The sequence below is a fragment of the Pithys albifrons genome, chromosome 21 (genome assembly GCF_047495875.1).
Source record: "Pithys albifrons albifrons isolate INPA30051 chromosome 21, PitAlb_v1, whole genome shotgun sequence".
Lineage (NCBI taxonomy): Eukaryota > Metazoa > Chordata > Aves > Passeriformes > Thamnophilidae > Pithys > Pithys albifrons.
The window spans coordinates 6,866,828-6,889,404 of NC_092478.1; the positions used below are offsets into that span (position 1 = coordinate 6,866,828).

Genomic DNA, 22,577 nt, shown 5'->3' on the forward strand with positions numbered 1-22,577 from the left:
GATACAGTGGGATTTAAAGAGCTACACGGTGGGATTTAGGCATGAGTAGGACTCAGAAGAGAAACAAATTGAGCTGGAAGTATCTTACGATGTTCTGACGGGCAGGTTTATCTTGTGTGACTCAGATTAAAGCTGGTGGAACCTTCTAGTAGAAGGTGTCCCTGCTCATGGCAGGGGATTGGAAATAGATGGTCCTTAAGATCCCTTCCAACCCAAATCAGTCTGTGATTCTGAACACTAAGATAAGGAAAAGGAAATTAGTGAGATTTCTTGCTCTGTTGTAAAAGTTGTAACTGTCACACTGAGTGGGCAAGAGTGGGCAGGGACATGCACAGCCACTCCACAGGGACAGCCATAAAGCAAGACACCAGTCCTACAACCAACCAGCATTTCCTACAGGATCAGCTCCTTCCCTAAGCAGTCATGGTGTAGCCAAGGACAGGAGTAAGTCCCTTCCCTGCTCTTCACACATGTGAACCTTGAGGGTGAATCCCAGGCGGTCACAGTTATGTCACCGTAAGACAGTGTGGAGGGATGACATTCCTCCCCAGCCACTGGCATTCCTGCTTGGCAAACTGCTGCCATCCCTCTTTGTAGTCTTTAGTGTCTCCTTGGATGTTCCCCACCCACTCTGGCCTCTCTCAGCCTCTGAAGTTGTGGTGACCACAGACAAGACTGGTGACCGTGGGTTGTTATAAAACACAGTGATGTACAACATAACCAAAATCAGGGGAGGAGGGAGCAGGAGAGCAGAGAAAAAAAGGAATTATGTATATTCCCAATTCTCCTTAGGCATACCTGCTGCCATCAATGATGAACATTTGTTCTGGGAAGAGCTGCTACCAGTGGAACACTTAGCATATGAACACTAAGCTAATTCCTGTTGGAAATAAAGCAATTTCCACTCTCTCCTTTACCAGAAGAGTATTTCAACCTAATAATAAAATCTCCACTGTAGCATGTCAGACCAGCAGCTCCCTGGTAGCAGGGTGGAATTTTAAGTCTTAATGCTGCAATATCAGCTGTAATGAATTCTATGTAAATATGACTTCTAAAAATAAAAAGCCTTTTTCTTCCCTTAAAACCATGTATGAAGGAGAATTTAAAAGAAAGGGAACTGGGCTCTAGCCTCACTGCTGGCAGTGATGAGGATCCTTCTGAAACAGTTGAACTACTCCCACTCAGTGCAACTCAAATAAAAATATTTCATTTGCATTATTCAGCTCTGCTTTCCATCACCATTCAACATGGGCACCACAATTGTAACTGCTCATAAAACAAGTGGAGAATAGGAGGAAGGTGGGATGAACAGGCAGAAGAGAGTTAAATCCTGAATCATCACAAAATTCCGCCAGATCTACCTGCTGAATTCTACAGAATACCAAGACCTGGACCAGAAAACTGTTTTTCCACAAGAAAAACAGATTCATTACAGAGTTCTGTATTATAATCTATTACAAAACAGTACAACTACTTATTCTGTTATCATTAACTTGTGCACATTCATCAGATCTTTTTCATTTTTACTTGCCTAATTTCACACTGACAGACAGAGGAAGTTGGTTTCCAATGTTCCTCTTTATCTGAATGTCTACCTTTTAAGCAGTAATCAAAATAAATTAATAACTATAAAATGTTCTTTAGAAAAATGAAAGTGATACGAAAAAAAAAGAGTCTGGATGTAAATTTAAATAGGAAGAAAAGAGCAGGTATTGGGATGGCCCCTGCAATCAGTGTAATGCACAGGGGTCAGGGGCTGGGAGCACCCTCCACGCTGCTGCTGAGCACTCCTGAAGAACCAGCTCCCTTCCTGCATGTTATTTATATCCACACATGCAATCACACACACACACAAAAGCCCTGCACAGTTATGACCCACGTGAAAGCAAAGCCATTCAGGGCCTTGTCAGCTCTATTGTGCTGCACTCTCCCCTCTCTGAATGCAACGCTCAGCTCCAGCTTAGCGCCCTGACAAATAAAGGAAAGCACTTTATGAATCCAATTTAATTGGGAGGTGACAGAAAACACACAGCCATTTTCTTCAGTCTTATCACTGGATTGGCCTCAGCCCCAATCTCTGCCAAATCCCACTGAACACAGGACATTAACCAGGTCAGTGGAACAGGTGCCGTGTGGCGGCTGGCGCGGGGCTGTATCCCTACAATCACCGGGAATCTGCACGGATAATCTCTCCCAGGAAGCATACTGGGGATGGCAGGAGAGGAGAAGGGTGGAAGGGAGGCAGAGAGGAAGAGAAGGAGGAAGGGATATAAAAAAAGCCAAGCAAGAAAGGAAAATGAATGTGTAGCTGCCTGGCGGCTCAGCAGATGTCTGTGCGTGATGTACGAGGCCGGGATAAGCTGTCGGAGCGCGCTGCCAAGGACTGGGAAGTGATTAAAGCCTGCACCAGGCTAAGCACCATATTTAGAGTCTATGGGGTTCCCAAAGTTGCACCCATCCCTCGCTGTGCTGCCAGATGTTGCTGGCTGGTCCTGCTCCTATTCAGGAGCAGTTGGTACGGCAAGGAGTGCAATCTGGAATGCCTCCAGAGTGCCGCGCATTAGAGCTGTGTCACCCATCCTTCACCTCTGCCGAGTGCTGAAACAACTCCAATTTGCTGCCACTTCCCTCTTGGGAAATGGCCAAGATACAGTTGTGCCTGGCAGACCCATTTGTTTTACTCAGGTGATTCTCTTCCCTCAATGACCTCTATTAGTTTAAGTTTTAATTTAGATTAACCCCAGCACCCCAATTAACCAGCCAGGGGAAAAGCTAAGCTGGGACTAGTCATATTTCTGAAATCACGATTTATCGAAGTTAAAGTTATTAGGAGGAAAGACTGGGCCATTCATCTATTCCTATTTTTCTTTTAAAAATTTAACATTTCATGGCCAATAAGCACCTTTTCTGCACAGGTCCACAGATTGTCAATCTCAGCTATTTCTCCTTGACCACTCCATGATTTTGCTATACTGACTTAATTTGTTTTGTGTTCTTAGGGCCCACCTGGCCCCAAAGTTGTCCACTTGGCCCACAAATTCCACCTCAGCCTTATCTCACAGATTTGGCCCCTTCAAACTCTGGTGACAACAAGACAGGCACTCTCTGATCACCATTAAGAGCCTACACAGAGGGCTTGGCATCCTCGCCTGCCCAAGAGATGCTGCTCGATCCGCAGCAATGGAGATGCTCTTACAATAAATACAGAGCCTGGAGAGGAGCTATAGTTTGGAATGCAATCCTGGACCTGAGGAGGCTGCCCTGAGACCACTCACACATATTAAATATTCAAATTGTCCTAATTCTGCATCAGGAGAAGTCTATTGTAAAATTTTCTTGGGACATCTACAGCAGTAGTGTTGGAAGTCTGTTGAAAACTTTTCTGGTGGGCAAAAAAAAGGCAACACTAAAGTTCACTGTATTTCCTATTGGTACAACACAGACAAGAATTATCAATTTAATACACCTTTTTACTTTTAGTCCTGGTTCTGTACATGAAACCCCAAATTTTGAAATTATTCAAATGCTCCTGGTTAAGTCAGTTACCAGAGCACAGTCACATGCCAACAGCTCTATTCCACTCCCCTTAAACTTTACTAGACACTCTAATAACTATTCAGATCAAAAATTTCTGCCTTAGTAATGATATAATGATATTTATCTAGTCCTGAAGTTCAAGCTCTCTGTGGATCATCAAAGCAGACCAAGGTTTTCATACCTCGGGGAAGGAATTAAAGTGACATATTCCTCAATATATGACAGTTTCCATTTTACACAAAGCTGGCACTGTCTTTATTAAATAAACTACAAACACAAGGTTTCTGTGCACTGGGTGCAGATTCCTTGTTTCTAAGAATTTTGCAAATAAAAAGAACGACTGGCCTGAATCCAAGCTGGAATGGCTCCAAGAGAAGTGCCAGAGGAGCACGTTTCCCATTCAGCAGGTAGGTGAGATGATTTAGGCTGAGACAGGAGTAACTCCGGGGCTGCTGAGGGTCTGCCAGGATTGTTTTTCATTATGGGACTCTGCCCACAGAGAACAGTCACCTTCAGGGAATTCAGGGATTTTTCCCTTGTGTGGCAATGCCCAGGAGGGAGAACAGGCACAGACTCACCTGCAGCCCTGACACCCCCAGTGCAGCAGGGCCAGGGAGGGCAGCAAGTTTACACCCACAATGCAAGTTTGAGCTCACACAGCCCTACAACAAATCCTGAGAGCAAAGTCCCCTGAGGTATCTACAGGGATTTGGGATGTTAAAACAGCTGAGTTTCACAGGTAAAAGAAATATAGAGCACAGAACCAACTGCATTACCTCTCTAAGTATTAAAAACCAACTGGAGGCATAACTCCACACATTTACCATCACCTACCTGGTGATAAAAGTCATCATCATCAAATATCTCCTCATCTATGTCCTTCAGGTGTCTGTTGGAATCTGATGGAGGGAGGACTTCCTGGAAGCACAAAGGAAATACTGAAAGCTTATATGTGCATATTTCTGTTCCTAACTCCAACAACATTGTGTGCAGCAGCTTGTAAACACACTTGATGATATGAAGGAATGGAGAAAAACTCCCAACATAACAAGCTTTTAAGGACTAGGAATACATTTAAAGGTAAGGCAGAAATGCTGCCAATGCCAAAACAGATTTATGATACCTTTACTGGGAAATAAATAGGACTGTGCAAAGTCTTTCTGGCAAAATACTACAGATATTTTTAATGTAATGGCAAAAATACATCTTGCAAGTGCAGTAATTCTACCTGATCTCTCAGAATTGAGTATTTATTCATTCTTAAATACTAAATTAATAATGGACTTACCACTAATGTATTCTGTAGGTTATATGCAGTATGATTTTGGAAGTGACATTCTGGGTTAAAGACTCTAAACTGCCAAGTAAAAACCAAGTTTTGCATCCACTACCTCAAAAAGCAGATTTAGTAGGCATCACTTCCTCCAGTACAGGAGGGGCACAAACTGTCAAAAACTGGGACAGGAGATAATGCAAACACCAGAAAACTGGAACTGAAATGCCTGCATCTTTTTCTTAGACATCACACTACAGGAATCAACACTCAGGTATCCCCCTCATAAATCTCTCACAAACAAGAACATTACCTGCTAAAGGCTCAAGCTAATTGTTTTGCAGAGTTTCACTGCAGCTACAGGATGAGTCAAGAAACAAAGCAGCCTTACCGAGTTCTCAGGCACAGGTTGAGGGGCTGGCTGAGGCTCCTGCTCCTGCTTCCCCAGCACTGTGTACACGGAGCGCTTGGTCTGGGTGCGCCGGAGCAATCTCTCCTTGTCCATCAGAATATGATCAATCTGAGTCAAGATTGAACGCTCAAAGGCACCGAAACCCTGCAACAACATTAACCAGTGTCAGATAATGCAGAAAGCTTTTCCTCAAGGCAGCAATGTTCCCCTATCTTTCCATGTCAGTGGATAAGCAGACAGCATTCCATGAGGAGGGGGTTTGGGTTTCGTTGCAGGGATTTCTGTTAGGATTTTTTATTTGTTTCTCTCTCGCTTTCCCTTCCCAACCTGAGGCAACTCAATGCTTGGCTTAATAAAATGCCTTTGCTGTTCTGGTTCAGATTAACTTCTCAATGACTAATACTAACTCAGAGATGTGAGGAGACCCTGGATCTCTGAGTGAAATGATTACCCATTGTATGAAACATACACTCTATGGAGGAGGAGAGCCACAAAAGGCCCTAGTTCTGTTAGAAACCATAAACAGCTTGGAGATCAGCAACACTGGCATTTTCATGGAGCTTATTTGCTGCTGGAGACTGTGATGAGATGTCTGGTTGAGAGAACACCAACACTATCCAAGAATTTTTCCTCAATCTTAGGAAAATGTTTGTCCCTGAAAATGTTATTTCTGCTCATCTGGTCAAAACAAAAGAGAAGTTTATGCCTTTGAAATTTGAGGGCTGATCCTCTTTCCAAACTCCTTTACAGTTGGGGAATAGTGTGTCCTTGTGTATTTAGTTCTTGCTGTTTTAACTTGCAGCTTAACTTGGAACATCCATGATACAAAACTTCGAAATAAACTCAGAATCACAGAATCATGGAATAGTTTGGGTTGGAAGGGACCTTAAAGCTCATCTCATTCCACCCCCCTGTTGCAGCATTGCAAGCACGTTGCTCCAAGTCCCATCCAACCTGGCCTGGAACATGTCTCTCTCTGGGCAACCTGTGCCAGGGACTCACCACCCTCACAGAGAAGACTTTCTTCCATATATCTAAATTACACAAATACATCAAAATTATACTAAATCTTCCCTCTTTCAGTTTGAACTTGTTCCCCAAATCTCTGCCAAACAAAAGCATGTCAGCACACACAAACCAAGCCTTGCCTTTCCCATTTTGCCAGTTGCCAGCTTTGTCTTGTCGTGCCATTTTTGCAGGATGCTGTTCCGATAGGCCCTGAAGTCTGCGTGGCGCTTGGCCAGGAACTCGGGGTACTCCTCCAACTTCAGCTTCCGTTTGGGGAGGCTCCTCCTCTTCTCCTGGGCCTTATCCACCTGCTCCTCATCGCTACTGCTTGGGATTTCATCATCACTAGAACAACAGGATGAACACCCACAGTTCTCTAAGGCAACCTGTGAATTCTCAGTGGCCCCTCCAATACCAGCTTTTTGCACACCATGGTGGCATTTTTGGCACAAGACCCACAGTTTAGTCCCTTCTCTATTACCAGAAAAATTACATAACAGTCTTTCCATGAGGCAGAAGGAATATAAATCATTTGTCAGGAGTATCTGTCCCCTAGACACAGTAGCAACTGAGAGAACAGGTCAGGAAGGCTGTGTATTGTCCTGTTTGCCAGAGACTAAAAGGATTCAGAAAGATTCAGGAAATTATTGTCTCTTTTTGTATTTACCTCTCAGGTTTTGCTGGCTTTCCATCAACCAGGTGCCTCGTGGCTGGGTACTCATAAAGCAGCTCATCCTGAAGTTCCACCAGTACTTTCAGCAAGGCCTCCAGAGTTTTACAACCTGCAGAACAAGAGACACAAGTGACAATTTCTTGCTTCTGGTGAACACTCAGCTTTGCAGTGTTTAGTTTTTCATCTTGAATCAGAATTTCTGCTACAGCCACTGCATGTCCCATTAACTGTTTGACTCCAATCAGTTAGAGATGTGGCTTTATCTTCAAACTGATTTATAGCAGTTAATGTCAAAGATCCCCACACTGGGGGAGAACACTTCTTTCCCAAGAAGGGAGGAAAGGAGGCAGAACTGCCTTCTAAACATCTGCCTGGCTGCACATTGGGAGTGTACAGATCTAATGTTTCATCCACAAACATTCCCACTGCAGAGCCTGAAGGATTAACATCCTAAAGATGCAACACACATGTGACAACAATCTTTTTGCTGACTCAGTCTTTTCTGTGTTAAGTTCTACAGCAAAGGACAGACTCATGTGTATATTATGATGCAACATGAGGGAATATATATATATTTGTACAGGCCTTCTAAATTGACCTCTGACTTTCCCTTCTTGTACCTAATGTACGTGTTGCAAGAAGAAAAACCAAACCTCAACCTCTTGCAGGGCTCTGACCAGCACTGTGTGCACCAGGCAGGAGAAATTAGACTGTAAATAAAATTAAATGTAGCAAGATCTGAACTATGGGGGAAACTTAAACCATGACCTGGCAAGCTTAATGAGAAGATTCTGACCAGAAAAGCAGAAATGCAGGCCTAGAGAACTTCAGAAAGAGAGAAAGGGAAGAAAAGATTGGGGTGGAGAGGTGTAAAATGATGAATACATGGTGTAAAGGTGAGTTTTACAGGGATGAGCAGTTGCACTCCAGGGTGTTCAGACACAAATCCTGAATGCAGATCTGATGCTGTGTATCGAAAAACTTTTGCAGCTGACAGTTCTCCTGTATCCACACAGATGCAGAGAAAACAACGTCTGTTCCAATGACTGTATGTTCTCCAAGGACACAGAGTTGCAGCTGACCATGGGACAGGTTAAATGCCTGGTGTCACAGCATCTGTTCTTTAAAAATAGTTCTTCTGTGGCAACCAACAAGCCTCCCTGCAGAACTGTGCAATAGAAAACAAGTGTTTGCCTGGGCCTACACAAACTCTCCCTTTGCACATTGCCACACATCAATCACAGGGGCAGCTCTCCCAGGTACAACACTTGGCACACTCATACCCAAAAACCTAAACTGAACTTACTCTGCCTGACAGAGCACGTGGATTTGTGTGGAGGGCAGGAGGTGGAACTTGCCCAGAGCTCCCCCTGGTACTCCTGTGCCATGAAAGCAATGAGGCTGCTCTGCATAACTCCCAAACCTCTTTCTTTGTATTTGGCACAAAAGAATTGAGAGAACTTTTCACCACTTGATTTTTTCCTTTATTTCTTTTTTTTAATGGGGGACAGAGATCATGGGTAGAGTGAACAGCAAATCTTCCTCAGCCAGACAGAGACAGTGCAAGCAGAAATCAGCCCAGACACTCAGAGGTCTCAATCTCCTGCGTGTTACCACTGTGATATTGCTCAGTTGTCACCATCTTGAGATAAATTATGACCTGACCTCAGTAACAGGAATGTCAAGGAGAAGATGCTTTAAGATTTTTGTTGCAGATCAGCTGTTGGATTCATCCTCCCCGAGCCCAGGGTTCATTATAGATACCTTCTGACAACTCCTCTATATAAACCTATTAACGGATTAGGTTTGCTGCACTTGTAAATCAGACGTGTGTTAGCATCAAAACAATTCTACAAGACAAACAGACAAAAGCCCTTAAAAAATGCATTTGTTGTACGTGTCTGCAGCTAAAGCATCACTTGCAAAAGCAAAGTGCCCCCACCCCAGCCTGAGTGCACAGCTTACACCAGCAAAATCCTTCCCACTGCCTGCAACACAGCGAAATGTCCCCAGAGCTTCAGAAACTGTTTATTTTCTCCCCGCTGCCTCTCCTCCAGCAGCAGTGCTAATGCACCCCAGGCAGCTTTGATCCTGGCAATTACAACTGGAGTAGCACTCCAGCTCTTCTGGGGTATAGCAGGGCCATGGCAAGCAGGCAAGGAAATAAAGACAGGCTCAAGCTCCCCCAGGCTATGAGATATGGACCCCAACAGAAGTGGGGATGGGAGCAATTTTATTTGGAGTGAAGGGGATGGAGAGGGCAGGGAAGACAATGACAGTGCGTCTAACCAGGTGGGAGGGCTAATTATTCCAGGCAGTGGCTTCATCACGAGCCTCTTACAGCTCGGTAATTTCCGTGTTTTCAGTTCTTGTGTATTTAATAGCATTATTGGATGTCATTCTCATTGTTCCTGTTGGCTGCTTAAGTGTGCTGTAAACTCAACTTCAGAAGCCACGTGTCACCCTCCCCTGCTCCCTTCCCATCCAGCCCTGCCCCATCCATTTCATGTTTAATTCCAGAAGGAACTGTTTTCTTCCCAGTCTCCTCTTCATCATCTTTTCCCTCTAGTGCCCTTGTCTGCCTTTACACCACCTGCTTTGGGGAAGAGTCTGAACCCATTTGTGAATGAAGGCAGCACAAAACAGAACTGTTTTATGGATGTAAACTGTGTCATTTTGAAAGGCAGCTGGACACTGATCCTCCTGCTCTCCTACCTCCCCCCCAGTACAATTGCTGTAATACTGCTCCTTGTCTGAAACACACAATTAAACAGAAAACAGCCACAAACACTGAGCTTTCAAACACTCCAGTACATTAAGGCAACCAACTCACAGCTTTCACATGTGATAACCATCAGGTCTGTCCCTCCTGCTCTGTTCACAGAACAAAGCCAGTGATACCTCTCAGGGACAGGCAATGCCAGCCCTGGCCATGAAGCAGGGATGTCCCACTGCTGTGACCTGTGTCAGGCCTTGGGCAGTCCCTGATGGCTGTGTTTGTAAAGCTCTCAGGACCAAGAAGGTATCGACACAAAACAGTCAAGGATGAAACAATGCTGTTAACTCTATGACCATCCTCCACTACTCCTTTCTGATCCTGATGCCAACAGCTTATTCCTGCTGCCCTGTCCAGCACAGTGCCTGGGACAGCGCCAGTGACTGCAAGCACAGCACTGCAAAAGCAGATGGAAATTGTGGGATGTAAAACTCTCACAATCCAACTTTGCTGGCATAGTTCACCATAGTAGGTAACTCTCCCACCCCTCCACTCCTACCCTGTCCTGGCAGCTTTGCTGCATCCCTTATCATCTGCTCTCCAATGTGCTGGGGTAAATATTCCACCCTTTATATCGACACCAGTGTCACAACTGACACTTTTCACACTGGTTGATAGATCATCAGTGAGCAAGATCTCAAAACTATCTCCTTTTCCAGCAGTTACTTCTGCAGATCCAACCTGTGGTTTTTGAGGACAGGTGACTCAGTACTGCCCTATAAACTATGGGTGCTGATCCTTTTATGGCATCTGAAATCCCCCCAGATAACTCAAACTCTGTGTGCAGAGGAGCCCAACCAACCCCAGGACAACACACAATCCCTCCTTCCATCAAACTTTTCCTAAAGCTGCCCTTGGGAAAGAAAGAAGGATGGTGAGTAGGATCCACCTGCAGCTGCCCCCAGAACACAACAAACACAGTTTGAACATAACTTCCAGTTTAAATGGGACTCAGAGTGTTTGTGATGAGACACTAACTTGTAAGAGTCACTTTTAAGAGTCCTCAGGAGCCCCTTCACTTTGTGTACAGGAGTGAAAAAGTTGTTGCAGATCCAGCAGACAGCATATCAATCCACCAAGAAAGCTGGGAGCCAGCACCAGTAAATCAATGTGTGCCTTTCTGTTAATACTCCCTCTTACGTTCTCATTTTATACATCCCTCCACCCAGCCAGGAAGTAGCCCTGGAGTATTTAGCTCCATTCATGGATAGCACTGCCATGTATCAAAGTGTCAGGAGACCCACTAGAGATGAAATCTGTCCTGCTGCTCTCAAACCACAGAAAATCAATTTTGTCAATGCCAGTGGTTACGGACAATCTTGGCCGTGCTGGTGGCACCCCCTCAGATGGGGGGGCTTCTGGTGGCAGGGGACTGACCCCCAGGTGCTCCCCCATCCAACCCTCTCTGCAAGCAGAGCCCTGGAAACACACACAGTGCCATGTGGGGACTGGTTGACAGGATGGCTTCAGTGCTCATCCATGCCCCTAGTCCAGCATTCCCACAGCTTCCTGCACAGGAAAAGATCTGCACTCCTTTCCATGACCTCTAAAAATGGGGTCTCATTTCATCTTCCCAGGCAGCCACAGACAGCAGCAGCTGGTGCAGAGCCATGGGGAGCTTGGAGTCCATGGAAAAGAGCCGGAGCCTCAAGGCCAGGCTTTCCAAGGTATTCACAGAGCCAAGCCCTGGGATTCCAAAAACCACTCCACATTAGGCACATTCCCCCACCCTCCCCAACCCTGGCACATCCATCCGGGAGGTCTGGAGTGCGATGGGTCAGGGAGGAAACTCTAAAACTGGGGCAAAGCTCCCCAGATTTCCACTGCATGTGGCACCTTGCAGGGCACTGCTGGAGCAATGCTTCCCACACACCGGGCTCTGCTCTGCACATGCCATATCCAAACACACACAAGAACATCCTTCCCAGGATGTACCAGTAGGAACCACTGCCCACACAGCACTTGGCTCGACTTCAGAGCCCACACCAATGCTGGAAAATTAACTACTTTTTCCCCTCAATTAAATCTGAGGATCTGGCATCACAGGAATATCACCAGCATGCAAGCTTTTCATTTTCCATGTACCTCCACAGGCTGTGGAAGTGCTCACACAAAAAAGCTGAAGCAAAGCTGGTGTTGGAACAACGGGATGCAGAGCAAAAGCTGAGCTGTGAAATACTGGGAGTGTTCCCCCTGCCACCATGGAGAATCCTCGTGTCCCCATGGAGAGTCACTCTGTCCCCACGGAGCATCCCTGTGTCCCCACAGAGCATTCCTGTGTCCCCACAGAGAGTCACTCTGTCCCCACAGAGCATCCCTGTGTCCCCATGGAGAGTCAATCTGTCCCCACGGAGCATCCCTGTGTCCCCATGGAGAGTCCCTGTGTCCCCACGGAGCGTTCCTGTGTCCCCGTGGAGCATCCCTGTGTCCCCACGGAGCGTTCCTGTGTCCCTGTGGAGCATCCCTGTGTCCCCACCGCACAGAGCGGGCGAACCCGCTCCGGTCACATTATGCAAATGGCAGCGAGGAGAGGAATTCAACCTCTTTTATTTTAATAGCTGCACATAATGAAAAGTATCTTTATCAGGTACATGCATTTATCCCAGCATTCAGATGAAGAGGGGGAATTTTCACTCCTTTCAAAGGACTGCAGGACAGGAGTTAAACTCCAGGTCAAAATGGCCCTCGATCCGCTGGCCTCAGAACAATACTTCTCATTCAAATCCACCAGCCAGCCACTTGCACTAGTCATCCCCAGCAATTAATCCCCCACGAAACACGTTTGATTAAATCTTTTCAAGCAAATCCTTTGCTTTGCTTTTGTTAGTTCACTTCTTGTCAACATCTATTAAAATATGCCTTTAATTCTCCCACAATCTTAAAAAACACCGATTCCACTGTCTTCAACTTTAATCAACTGTATGGCCGGCATTTTTCATTTCATAATAATGTGCTGTTTGGAATTCAAGAGGCAGGCTCAACATCAATCATTCGGCAAGAATTTTTCCACTGCAATAAATATGCAAATGAGGAAAGCCAGTCAGTCGTATTTCAGGCCCGACTTGCTAGTGTTTTAAAAAAGACACAAATTTATTAATTGCCGTTGGCCAGCGGAATCCTATTACTTTGGGCATTGATTACAAAGCTGTGTGAGTGATTATTGTGCAACTCGCAGGCTATCCAGGCATGAGGAAAAATTATTAAAGCAAGGCAGAGATTATCAACTCGGAATAACAATAAGCCTTAACATTTTAGGCCTCTAACTTCTTCAACAAAGAATTACGCCGGAGCTCCAGTGTATCATAATTCTGAAGTCTGTCAGTATTACTTTTGGAGCTTGCTCTATATTCCCACGTTCCCAGCCAGGAAAAGGCAGGGGAATTCCTCCAGGTATCACATCTTAGACATGGGGCTTTGGACAACAGCTTGGCTGGAGTTCCCGCTGGGTGATGAGCAGCAGGAGGAACAACCTGGGGCAGGCAGGGCTGTCCCCAGCTCCAGCTTTGCAGCCCTGCATGTCCTGGGGCCCCCAGACCAAGACGGCACAGAAAGAAAAGGCTATTGCTGAGCCTCAGACAGAAGCCACAAGAGACAGCCCAGACTAAATGATAGGCTGGAGGTGATTTTTTAGAGGTGGTGCAGTTATATGTACATTTCTCACAGACTTCAGCTCCATCCTAGCACAGGGCACCTGTAAATCTGTCCAAATTTAGGAAAATATGGGAGCAACATTCCCTCCACACTTCCCAAAACACTGAGTTTGTGGAATTTTATCAAACGACAGTAGGAAAAAGGCCCTTTGCTGCTGATTGCAAAGGTCTGCTCCACACCAAGGCCCAATTTGCTGGTTCCATTGGAATGCAAATGATGCAAAAGCCTTTGCAGAGGGGAAAATTATATTCCTTCAGCACAAAGGAGCCAAAGCTGCACCCCCCCTTCACACCAGCAGTTCAGCTGAGTCCCAAAGAGTTACAGAACAGCCTCAATTTAGCCCTTTCACTCCAATATTGCTGCATCTGACAGGAAGGACAACAGGATCAGACATAGATGAGTTTGCTAAAAGTAAAGAAAATAACTAGATGCAACAACAGAATAAAGGCTGGGTATTCAGGGGTTTTATTAGAGGGGGCTGGAGGAGGGGGGGAAGCTGAGAAGGGAGAGAAAGAGAAACACTTCCATGAAGTTCATGCTCTGCTGATTCCCCTCAACCATCATCTTTTGATATCAGCCCAAAGCAGGGAGGGGATGGGGCTGGTAAAATGAGATTTATAAAAACTGATGTTTTACATTACTGTAAATGCAAAGAGGCTGACAGCACACATTCCCTGCCTCTGCCAGGCTGGAATCCCCAAGCACATGGGCAAGAAGCAGAAAGGAAGAGGAAATGTGAAATTTCATAGTTATCTGTATATTAAGGCCAGAAGGGAACATTAGCCCATCTAGACTGACCTCTCCATGTAATACCAGGCCATTAATTATATTTATCATGACAAGCACTGAGTTTCCATCTCAAGGTAACCAATTGCCAATTAATCCGAGTTAGCTGACATTTGCACATGCTTGTCTGGATGCTTTTCAAGCCTTTGTTTCCCTGCATCTTGTTTGTGCTGTATACAGACTAACATGCACAAATATTTAGCTAAATTCAATTTAATTAGCTATTCATCTTGAGAAACTCGAGTGTAGGCAAACCTGTCTGATTAAGTGTGGTGTGATCCCACTGTCTAGAGTTCAGGTGTATCAGGTCACCCACTAGGGATTATCCCACCATTTTTTCTCTAGCATTTAAGGCAGCTTTCAAATAAACCTTAAACAACATCAGTGTCCAACACACATGGCTATGGAGATCACCTATAAAATGGGAGTACTTATTTTACCACTCCTATACCAGAGGAGATGATTCTGCTCAAAAATAAATACCACCAGCTAAAAGCTTTGCCACTCTGTGAGGAAGGGAAGAGTTTTTTTCTGAAAACAGCTCAAACCTGCACATTAAACAAATATCCTGCATTTCTCCACTACCTCCCACACAGAATTTCTGAATAATTCACAGACAGGAATGACAAGCCACAAAATACTTTCCTGGTACCTCTCACAGTCCAAATTCTGCACATACACAAAACATTATAAACTCCACAACCTAAACATTCACACAACAACCACAGAGCTCCAAACTCGAGTCCTTTTCCTTTTTGTAAAGCCTCTGACTTCATTTCTCTTCCCTCTCACTAGAGCTGGCACCTCCACTGAATAGCCCAGGAGTCCTTACCCAAAGCTCTCCACACTGTAGGATCATTGCAACAGAATCTGGAAAAAAGGGTCTGATTCATTCACTTATTTCAGTGGAGAGTAGAGTCTTCATTAATGTCAACAGGCTTTGGCTCAATCCAAAAAGAGCTGAATAGATTCTTCATTAGATCAGAGAGGAAAGGTGAAATTTGGGCACACCTGCATCCACAGCCATTTAAATCACATTCAACCCTGCATGAATTGACAAGCTCGATATTTCCTATATTCATAAAGTGTCCAGGCTAATACAATTCAATTAAAATGAACTACCAGTTTTAAGTGGGCTAGATCTGATCACAATAATTTACACTCAGGCTTGAAACCCAGTTCTGCTGTCACACATTTGTGCAGGCTCCCAGTAAAATCTTCAAAGCAAGAATATATTTAAGTCCATGATCTTGCCTAGCACCAATTAATCCTGTAACTGCTCTGTGCCTCTGGAAACTGTGTAATCTGCCTGTGCCTCAGTTCCTCCCCCTCCCTGTGACACCCACCCTGCTCTGTATTAATGCATTAACATATCCAGATGTAGGTACGGATATATTTTAGTTTTAAAAGAGATCCAGGAACAGAGATGATAAGAAAATTATGAGGGAATTAATTACTGGCAGCTGATTCCTGCAAACTTCTCTGAAAAATTCCAAGCCTGTGTCAATAAAGCACTTTTCATCAGGCAGCTTTTCTCTAACCAGGTGTGTCCAACAACAGTTGGGTACAGGTGAGGGGTGAGGCAGAGGAGAGACAGGGATGCTTTGCCAGGCACATCCTCCAGAAGTGGAACAGGGTCCCTGGAAATTAAAACAGGCTTGCTTTTATTAAAAGTTAGTCAGTGCTTAATCATTTTCTTCAACATGACCTACTTGCACATTGTATAGATTGTAAATATATTTTTTTAAAGATTGGGGTTAACAGAACCTGACAAAAATCCTCTATTAAACAGTGAGAACACACAAACAAACACTGAACAGACACTAAATAGAATCTATCCCTCTGTCTTAAACCTCCACTAAATATTGCAGAACCAGCCCAGAAGAAAATGAAGATATTCAGTGTGAAGCACTCATATGGAAAGGTTTAATATGCAAGAATGTAAAACCAGAGAACACATGGCATCCTTGGAGGTCTCCTGCTGGCAATGAATGTAAGTGGGATTCTTAATCACAGCCCTAAGAGGCCTTGTCCACAAATGTGCTGCTTAGTCACAAGCCACAGGTATTTGTCACGGGAGCAGTTAAACCAACCTGCCATCCCAGGGCCCAACACAGGGAATTATTGCCCAGGTCCAGGGAGCTCCAGGTGGGAGCACAGTCCTGTCCCAGCACACTCCCTGCAAAGGCACCTATTTCCACTCCAGAACCAGCCATTTCTGGCTCAGTCAAAGCTTTAGGAACAAAAATTCAACAACTCCTTCGTTTCTCAAAAGGCCACAAACATCTGGCCATGGCAGCCCCTGCCAAATCCTGCAGAGCTTTCCAAGTGCTCCTTTTAGCTCTTCTTTTCAATAAAACATCATGAAACAGCAACTGCTGGCTGCACCTGAGACACGGTGACATCTTAAGGAAATAACTTATAGAATCACAGATTGGGTTGGGTTGGGAGGGACTTAAAGCTCATCTTGTTCCATCCCTTGCCATGGGCAAGGATACCTTCCACCAGACCAGGTTGCTCCAAACCCCTCCAGCCTGGCCTTGGACACTACAAGTTATCCAGTAACTGATTCTGAGTTGAACAAACTGGCTGCAGTAAACTCTGAACAGTAAGTTACTGCAAACTGTACATGTAGTTCACACTCCCTTCCCTTGTTTCATTTTTCTTCATCTTTCCTTTGTGCTTTCTTCACCTCACCCCATTCCAAACACACAGTGAAGCACTAAAAGCTGCACATGCCCTGATGTCCCACAGTCCAAACTCAGGATGGAGAAGGAAAGGCAGGACTGGGAACCACTTTGAGAAAAACATGCACAGATGTCAGCAGAATTCAGCAGCTGTATAAATTTTGGGTGTAGCAGCAGCAGCCAAGGCTCTGTGCTGCAGGTTGAGGCTGCTGCCAGGCAGAGCTCACTGCTGCTGCTCCATTAATCCATTAATAATCCAAGCAGGTTTGGGGATAATGGCCTTGCAAGCACGTGGAGCATTGCATTTGATTTTTTTTTATCTGATTCACTTTATTCAGGTTTATTTTCTTATTGATCACAAACCTTTGTGTAACTTTGCCACAGCTCTACAAAGTGTAAATAACAGTTAATATTTGTTGACCCTTCTTTTTGCCCCTTCACTGAGCAAATCCATCCTCACAGACCCTGCATATCCACCTTTTACCAAAACCACTATTTTCCCCATTTCTCTTGAAATTATCTCAAGCTTATGCTGAGGAATAGAAATGTGGGATTCTGGTATTTTCTCTTAATCCACTGACAGATGGAGTCAGAGCCAAAAAAACCCAAACAACCCCACAAAAATTCAGCAAGCAGTTTACATTTCAGGACCTTCTGAACTCTTAGGAAGTAAAAGCATATACTTAAAAAAACATACACAACTCCCTGTCCCTTCAAAGTCCTGCAATTTCCATGAGCTCTTTGCCTTCTGCAAGATCCTCACCTGGGTTTCTGTACATTTTTAATTCATCCTCCCAACTATTAAGTGAAAATAGCACAATATACTATTTAAAAGCTCAAATTCCCAACTTTTTTGTGGAGCATAAAGTATTAGTCACTGAAACATTCCCAGTTTAGTATTTTTAACCCTACTTATAAAGAAAAAGCAATTAAAACAGCAAGAACAGAGCTACATGCCCATATTAGGAAGCCCAGGGCTTTTGTGGATGGAGAAATTAAAATTTTTAAAGCTCTTACTGCCCCCTTGCCCCTCGATTATTGGTGGTGTTTTGTCACTATCAAGATTTAACACAACAAGCCTCAAACACTGGAACTGTTTAATTCCTGACACTGGATGTGGCTTCACTTCCACCTCTTCTTTGGCACTTTCTTGCCCTTGAGGTAATTTTTGGTGACATTTTCATGAGATCCACTTCTAACCTTCCTGTCCTTTGCAAACACACAGTGAAATATGAATGGCAGGCGTGCAATCTGTGCAGAGACACAGCCCAGAAACTTGCACCTTGCACTCCTTTTCTATGTAAATAATGCAAGGATCCTGCAGGAACATGCCAGGGATTGGAATTTTTAATTAATGGGTCTCTTTAATGTGCAAATCAGGAGCAGATTGCAAATTCTGACTTGCATTGATTATGAAAAACATTAATTGAACGTGCAAGACCCCAAACAGAGGCGACATCTCAAGCCCTGGACTAGACTGGAAGATACAGTGCAGGAGAATACAAATATATCTTGGAGAAACAGCCACTCCAGGCAGCAGCACCTTGGAATCCTGAGCTGGGGGAGTTCATGTGTGCAGGGCATTAAACCTTGGACATTTGTGATGCATTCAGAGCTCAGCCACTCTGATTTCAGCACTGAAAACCATCCAGACTTTCTCCACGGGTGCAAAACAGGAATAAACATGAGCTCCATGACCACACTTTGGTCTCCAATTTGTATGTAAAAAGGGTGACAGAAAAAATCTGGAATATAATTAAAGATTAAAAAAAAAAGGGAAATAAAAAGTAAGACAGGGCAAACAAAGCAATGCTGTCTCTTTAAAGAGAAATTCATCCTATATAAATTATGGCCATAAACTTTTCCTGCAGTGCAGCCTAATTAATTCTTGTTCTATACACAAAGGGAAATGCTGGGTGACAAATGGGTGTGAAGCCTGAAAGCTGCCAGGTCTGCAAAACATTTTCTACTTCAATTTATAACCAATTTTGCAGTAAATCATCTACCAGAACCTGAGATCTCAGGAATCTAAGACTGTCCAAAGCACATTGCAATATTAAAAAAAAATCATAGAAGTTACAAAAAATAATAAATTAAACACTCAAGGTTTTGTAACCTCCAATCTCAAAACCTGGAAAACGAGCATGACCTTGCCATTTTCACTTAGACTTGGCTTTAAACCTGCAAATGGATGGAGCATTGCTGTCTACTCTTTAACACAATCATACTAAAGCCTCTGGGTAATTTCTCCATCACAACAGGGTTGTCTTAAGTGGGAGACACCAAAGAGGCAAATATACAAAAGACAATTTTCCAACTCAAAAAATTCACATGAGAGTGCTGGGAGCCAGGAACTCTGAGCTCCTGCCTTCAGCATCCTACAGTGTTTACCCAGAGTCTGCAATTTTGGCACCAACTCATTTGTGCAACTTGAACACCACATCATTTCCTCCTGTTCAATGAAAAGGATGAAAGCATGCCAAGTTTATTTTGTGGATTTGGAAAGAAGTGCCAAGGCTTCCCTGCAAGGAGAGCATCATCCAGTCCAAAACAGTGTCAATGTCATGAGTATCCCAAATCCTGCCCACGACTGAAGCACATCACATACAATGAACCACCTCAACATTCAGCATTTACAGAGTCCTGTCTTCACCTCATCTTTAAACTTTCTCATGCAGAATTCTTCCATTTTTTCCTGTCTGGGGAATGAGATCCTATCCATAAGTTGGTAATCAACTGGGATGAGAACTCTTGAGTCCAGAAATGTTTACTCAGCCCACAAAACATTGGTCAGAAAGGAGTAAAAAAGCTTCTTTTTACAGAAGCCACTAAAGCACTTGATCAGCTAAAAATTAAGACTTTTACTGGAAGCTGAATTACAGTGAGATTTTTTCCCCTCATTAATCAAGGTGCATCAAATCATGAACTTTAAATATATTAAGATGTATCTTTTCAGAAAGGACTTTGTTTGACCTCCTGAAGTTCCAGGTCACTCTGTGACTGAAGATGTGGCCCAGCTCAGACTGCTCAGGGGGTAAAGCTGAGCTGTGATCAGACACAAACCTCTCTCAGGGCCCGGCACAGCAAAGTGAGGGAGAAAAGGGTCTGTGCCACATATCACCAACTATATCCCTACAGTTTTCATACATAAATTGACTCCTTATTACAGGCACTTTGTAACTTCTGGAAAAAGCACAATTGCAGGCAGTGGAAGCTGCACTGGACAACAGTGTAGCTCCTCAAATTTACTATTTATTGTAACCTGCCTTATTGCACAACTACAGATTTTATTTTAAAAAATAGAAATAAAAAATGGAGTATAATTTTGGTCCCTTAGAGAAAACAGGAAAACACTAGACAAGTGTAAGTAAAAGTAGAATATTCCTCAATTTATTACTTCCAGCCTGTCTGAGCACTTCCTGTGCTAACTTTGCCCACTCCAGTTCTATTTTCTTTTTGTCTTCACAGATGAAATACAGAACACAAACTGAAGCTTTGAGGAATATCAGAGTGAACTCCTACAACTTCCCTGCCCAGATTATGAGAAGAAGGTGAGGAGGGAACCACTGAGATGTTATTAATGTGGATTTTCCCTCAGAGCTCTGGACAGCCAAAGGATTAGCCTCTACTGCACTGTGGACATTACACTCCATGCTCTTGGATGTATTTTGCTTATGGGAAATATCAAAATGTCAACCATTGTTTCTGTTAAAGGTCTTTAATGATGTTGCATTTTAGCCCTGTAATGAAACACGAAGCTGGTGCAGTTTGTAATGCATCTCATTAAAGGCATTAATAACGTGTGTTTCACTGAAAGGTCAGCACAGGAGTGGTGGGACTTTGCCTTTTTGTCCTTAATCACTTCAGTCAAAGCAGCAGAGACAACTTTAAAATAGCAAGTGTCTCACCTGTTATAACTCCAGACAAGCTGATTACCTGCCACGTTCTGGGCAGGATTAAGCCAAGAGATCACTGACAAAAGTTGCCGTAGGAGCAACATTCAGGGTCATGGTCAATGATGGTGAAAGCTCCTAATTCAGTTTTAAGATGGTTAATGCCAGCTCAGGCCAAAATTTCTCAACCTGGTGTGGCTGAAGGGATGGAGAACCAGAGCAAACCTGAGGGTTCAGGTGATGTCTGACACCCCTGATGTGCAGGTCAAAAGGCCGTGGACACCATTACAGTGTCTCCTACCAACTGCATTACCATAAAGGGCTTCTTGGGATCTTCCACAGGATCTGAGGAGCAGAAACTCTGGAGACTGAGCAGCACCTCAGGATTGGGAAAGCAGAAATAGAAGTGAAAGGGATAACCAAAATGGAAAGCTTTCAAAGGCTACTGGGCTTATCATTACTATTCAAAATCACTGAAAGAATATCCTATGAAGTGCATTAATTTCTGAGTAGTGAGATTAGGAAACAGAAGAATCTCTGTATAAACATTGTCATCACTACATGTTTTGCCAGAAAACAAAAAACATGCCATGGAGAAATGGGACACCAACTGATACCTGCAGGATTTTTATTTTATCCCTAAGGATAACATAACTATCTCCCCATGCACTTATCTTAAGGCCAGTAAAAGAGGTGTCCCATTCAAAATAGTAAATAAACCCACAACACACTGAAGCAAGTACTTTGCACTCATTAACTGGAGCCTGCACATTATTATTTCATATTGGAGAATCTACTACAAATCTCATCAGATCCGTGTCATTAATAGTGATTCTCAGGAATATACAGATGAAGTAGCTCCAACCTGGAAAGACATTTGCTGCTGATCTACTGCACACCCTCTCTCCAATGGGCTGCATTACTCCTGGTTGGGGCACATTTTTGCATTTACTGACCCAGCACAGAACTGGGACGAGGCATCCTGGACAAAGCATCCCAACTCTACACTGATCTGCAGTAATCAGAACAGCATGAAAGTTAAATTTGGAAAACAAACTTCAATTCCCAGTAGAAATATAAACCAGAGATAGCAGCAAGACCTGAGCTGAGGCTCACCAACATGATGTAAGCAATGATAGGCCACCAGCAGAGACCAACCAGGCACACACAAATGTGGGTGATGGAAGACCATTTCTTTGTCTGGGATGGAAAAGAGGTTTTGGGTTCTGTTTGCACAGTACCTCACTAGTGATTAAGGCAATAAAAACCAACAGCCAACACTACAGCCACATACAACTCAAAGCCTTCACTTTCCCATTAATGCCTCCCCACACAGCAAAACACACTGGCTGCAGCAGAGTCTAACCAAAGGAGAAAGGTTAAAGGATTCTTACAGTTCTCCACAGCGTTGTCAAACTGCTGTCCACCCTCCTCTCTGAACCTCGGGTAGGTGTCTGGCTGGGGGAGCCTGTTGGCCGTCACCAGCGCCTTCTGCATCTTGATCCTCCCTTCCATGAGCTGATCCCACAGTGCTTCAGGGCAGAAAGGAAATGAAACAATTCTTTAGGAAGCCAAAGCACCTTTCCCTGTGAAGGACTTCACAGCACAGCCCCTCTCCTTTGGGCTGCATTAGTCCTTGTTAGGGCAAACCTTTGCATGCACTGAGACCCGGCACAAAATTGGTACCACCGGGTGTCTGTGGGCAAAGCACGATCCTGTGATCCCAACTACAACTGGGATCCACAAGAACAAACCATCCCTTTGCTTTACTGTTTAAAAGGACAGTTTGCAAATGTAGCTTTGACAGTTTAACAGGACAGACAGGATGAAATTCCATTCAGTGTTACATTTGATAAAGAAACAAAGTGATACCAGCACCAC

The 22,577-nt window shown here is 44.1% G+C and overlaps 1 protein-coding gene across 2 annotated transcripts in view; it reads right to left on the minus strand.

The window, feature by feature from the left end:
* The window catches only part of AATF (apoptosis antagonizing transcription factor), a 49,292-nt gene that overhangs the window by 23,552 nt on the left and 3,163 nt on the right, over positions 1–22,577 (minus strand). For both annotated transcript variants that reach the window (XM_071574889.1, XM_071574890.1), the window contains exons 4-8: positions 22,091–22,228; positions 6,898–7,012; positions 6,371–6,575; positions 5,202–5,366; positions 4,372–4,455 (exon numbers count right to left, since the gene is read on the minus strand). In XM_071574889.1, the coding sequence (XP_071430990.1) occupies positions 4,372–4,455; positions 5,202–5,366; positions 6,371–6,575; positions 6,898–7,012; positions 22,091–22,228 (707 nt within the window). The remainder of the gene's footprint in view (positions 1–4,371; positions 4,456–5,201; positions 5,367–6,370; positions 6,576–6,897; positions 7,013–22,090; positions 22,229–22,577) is intronic.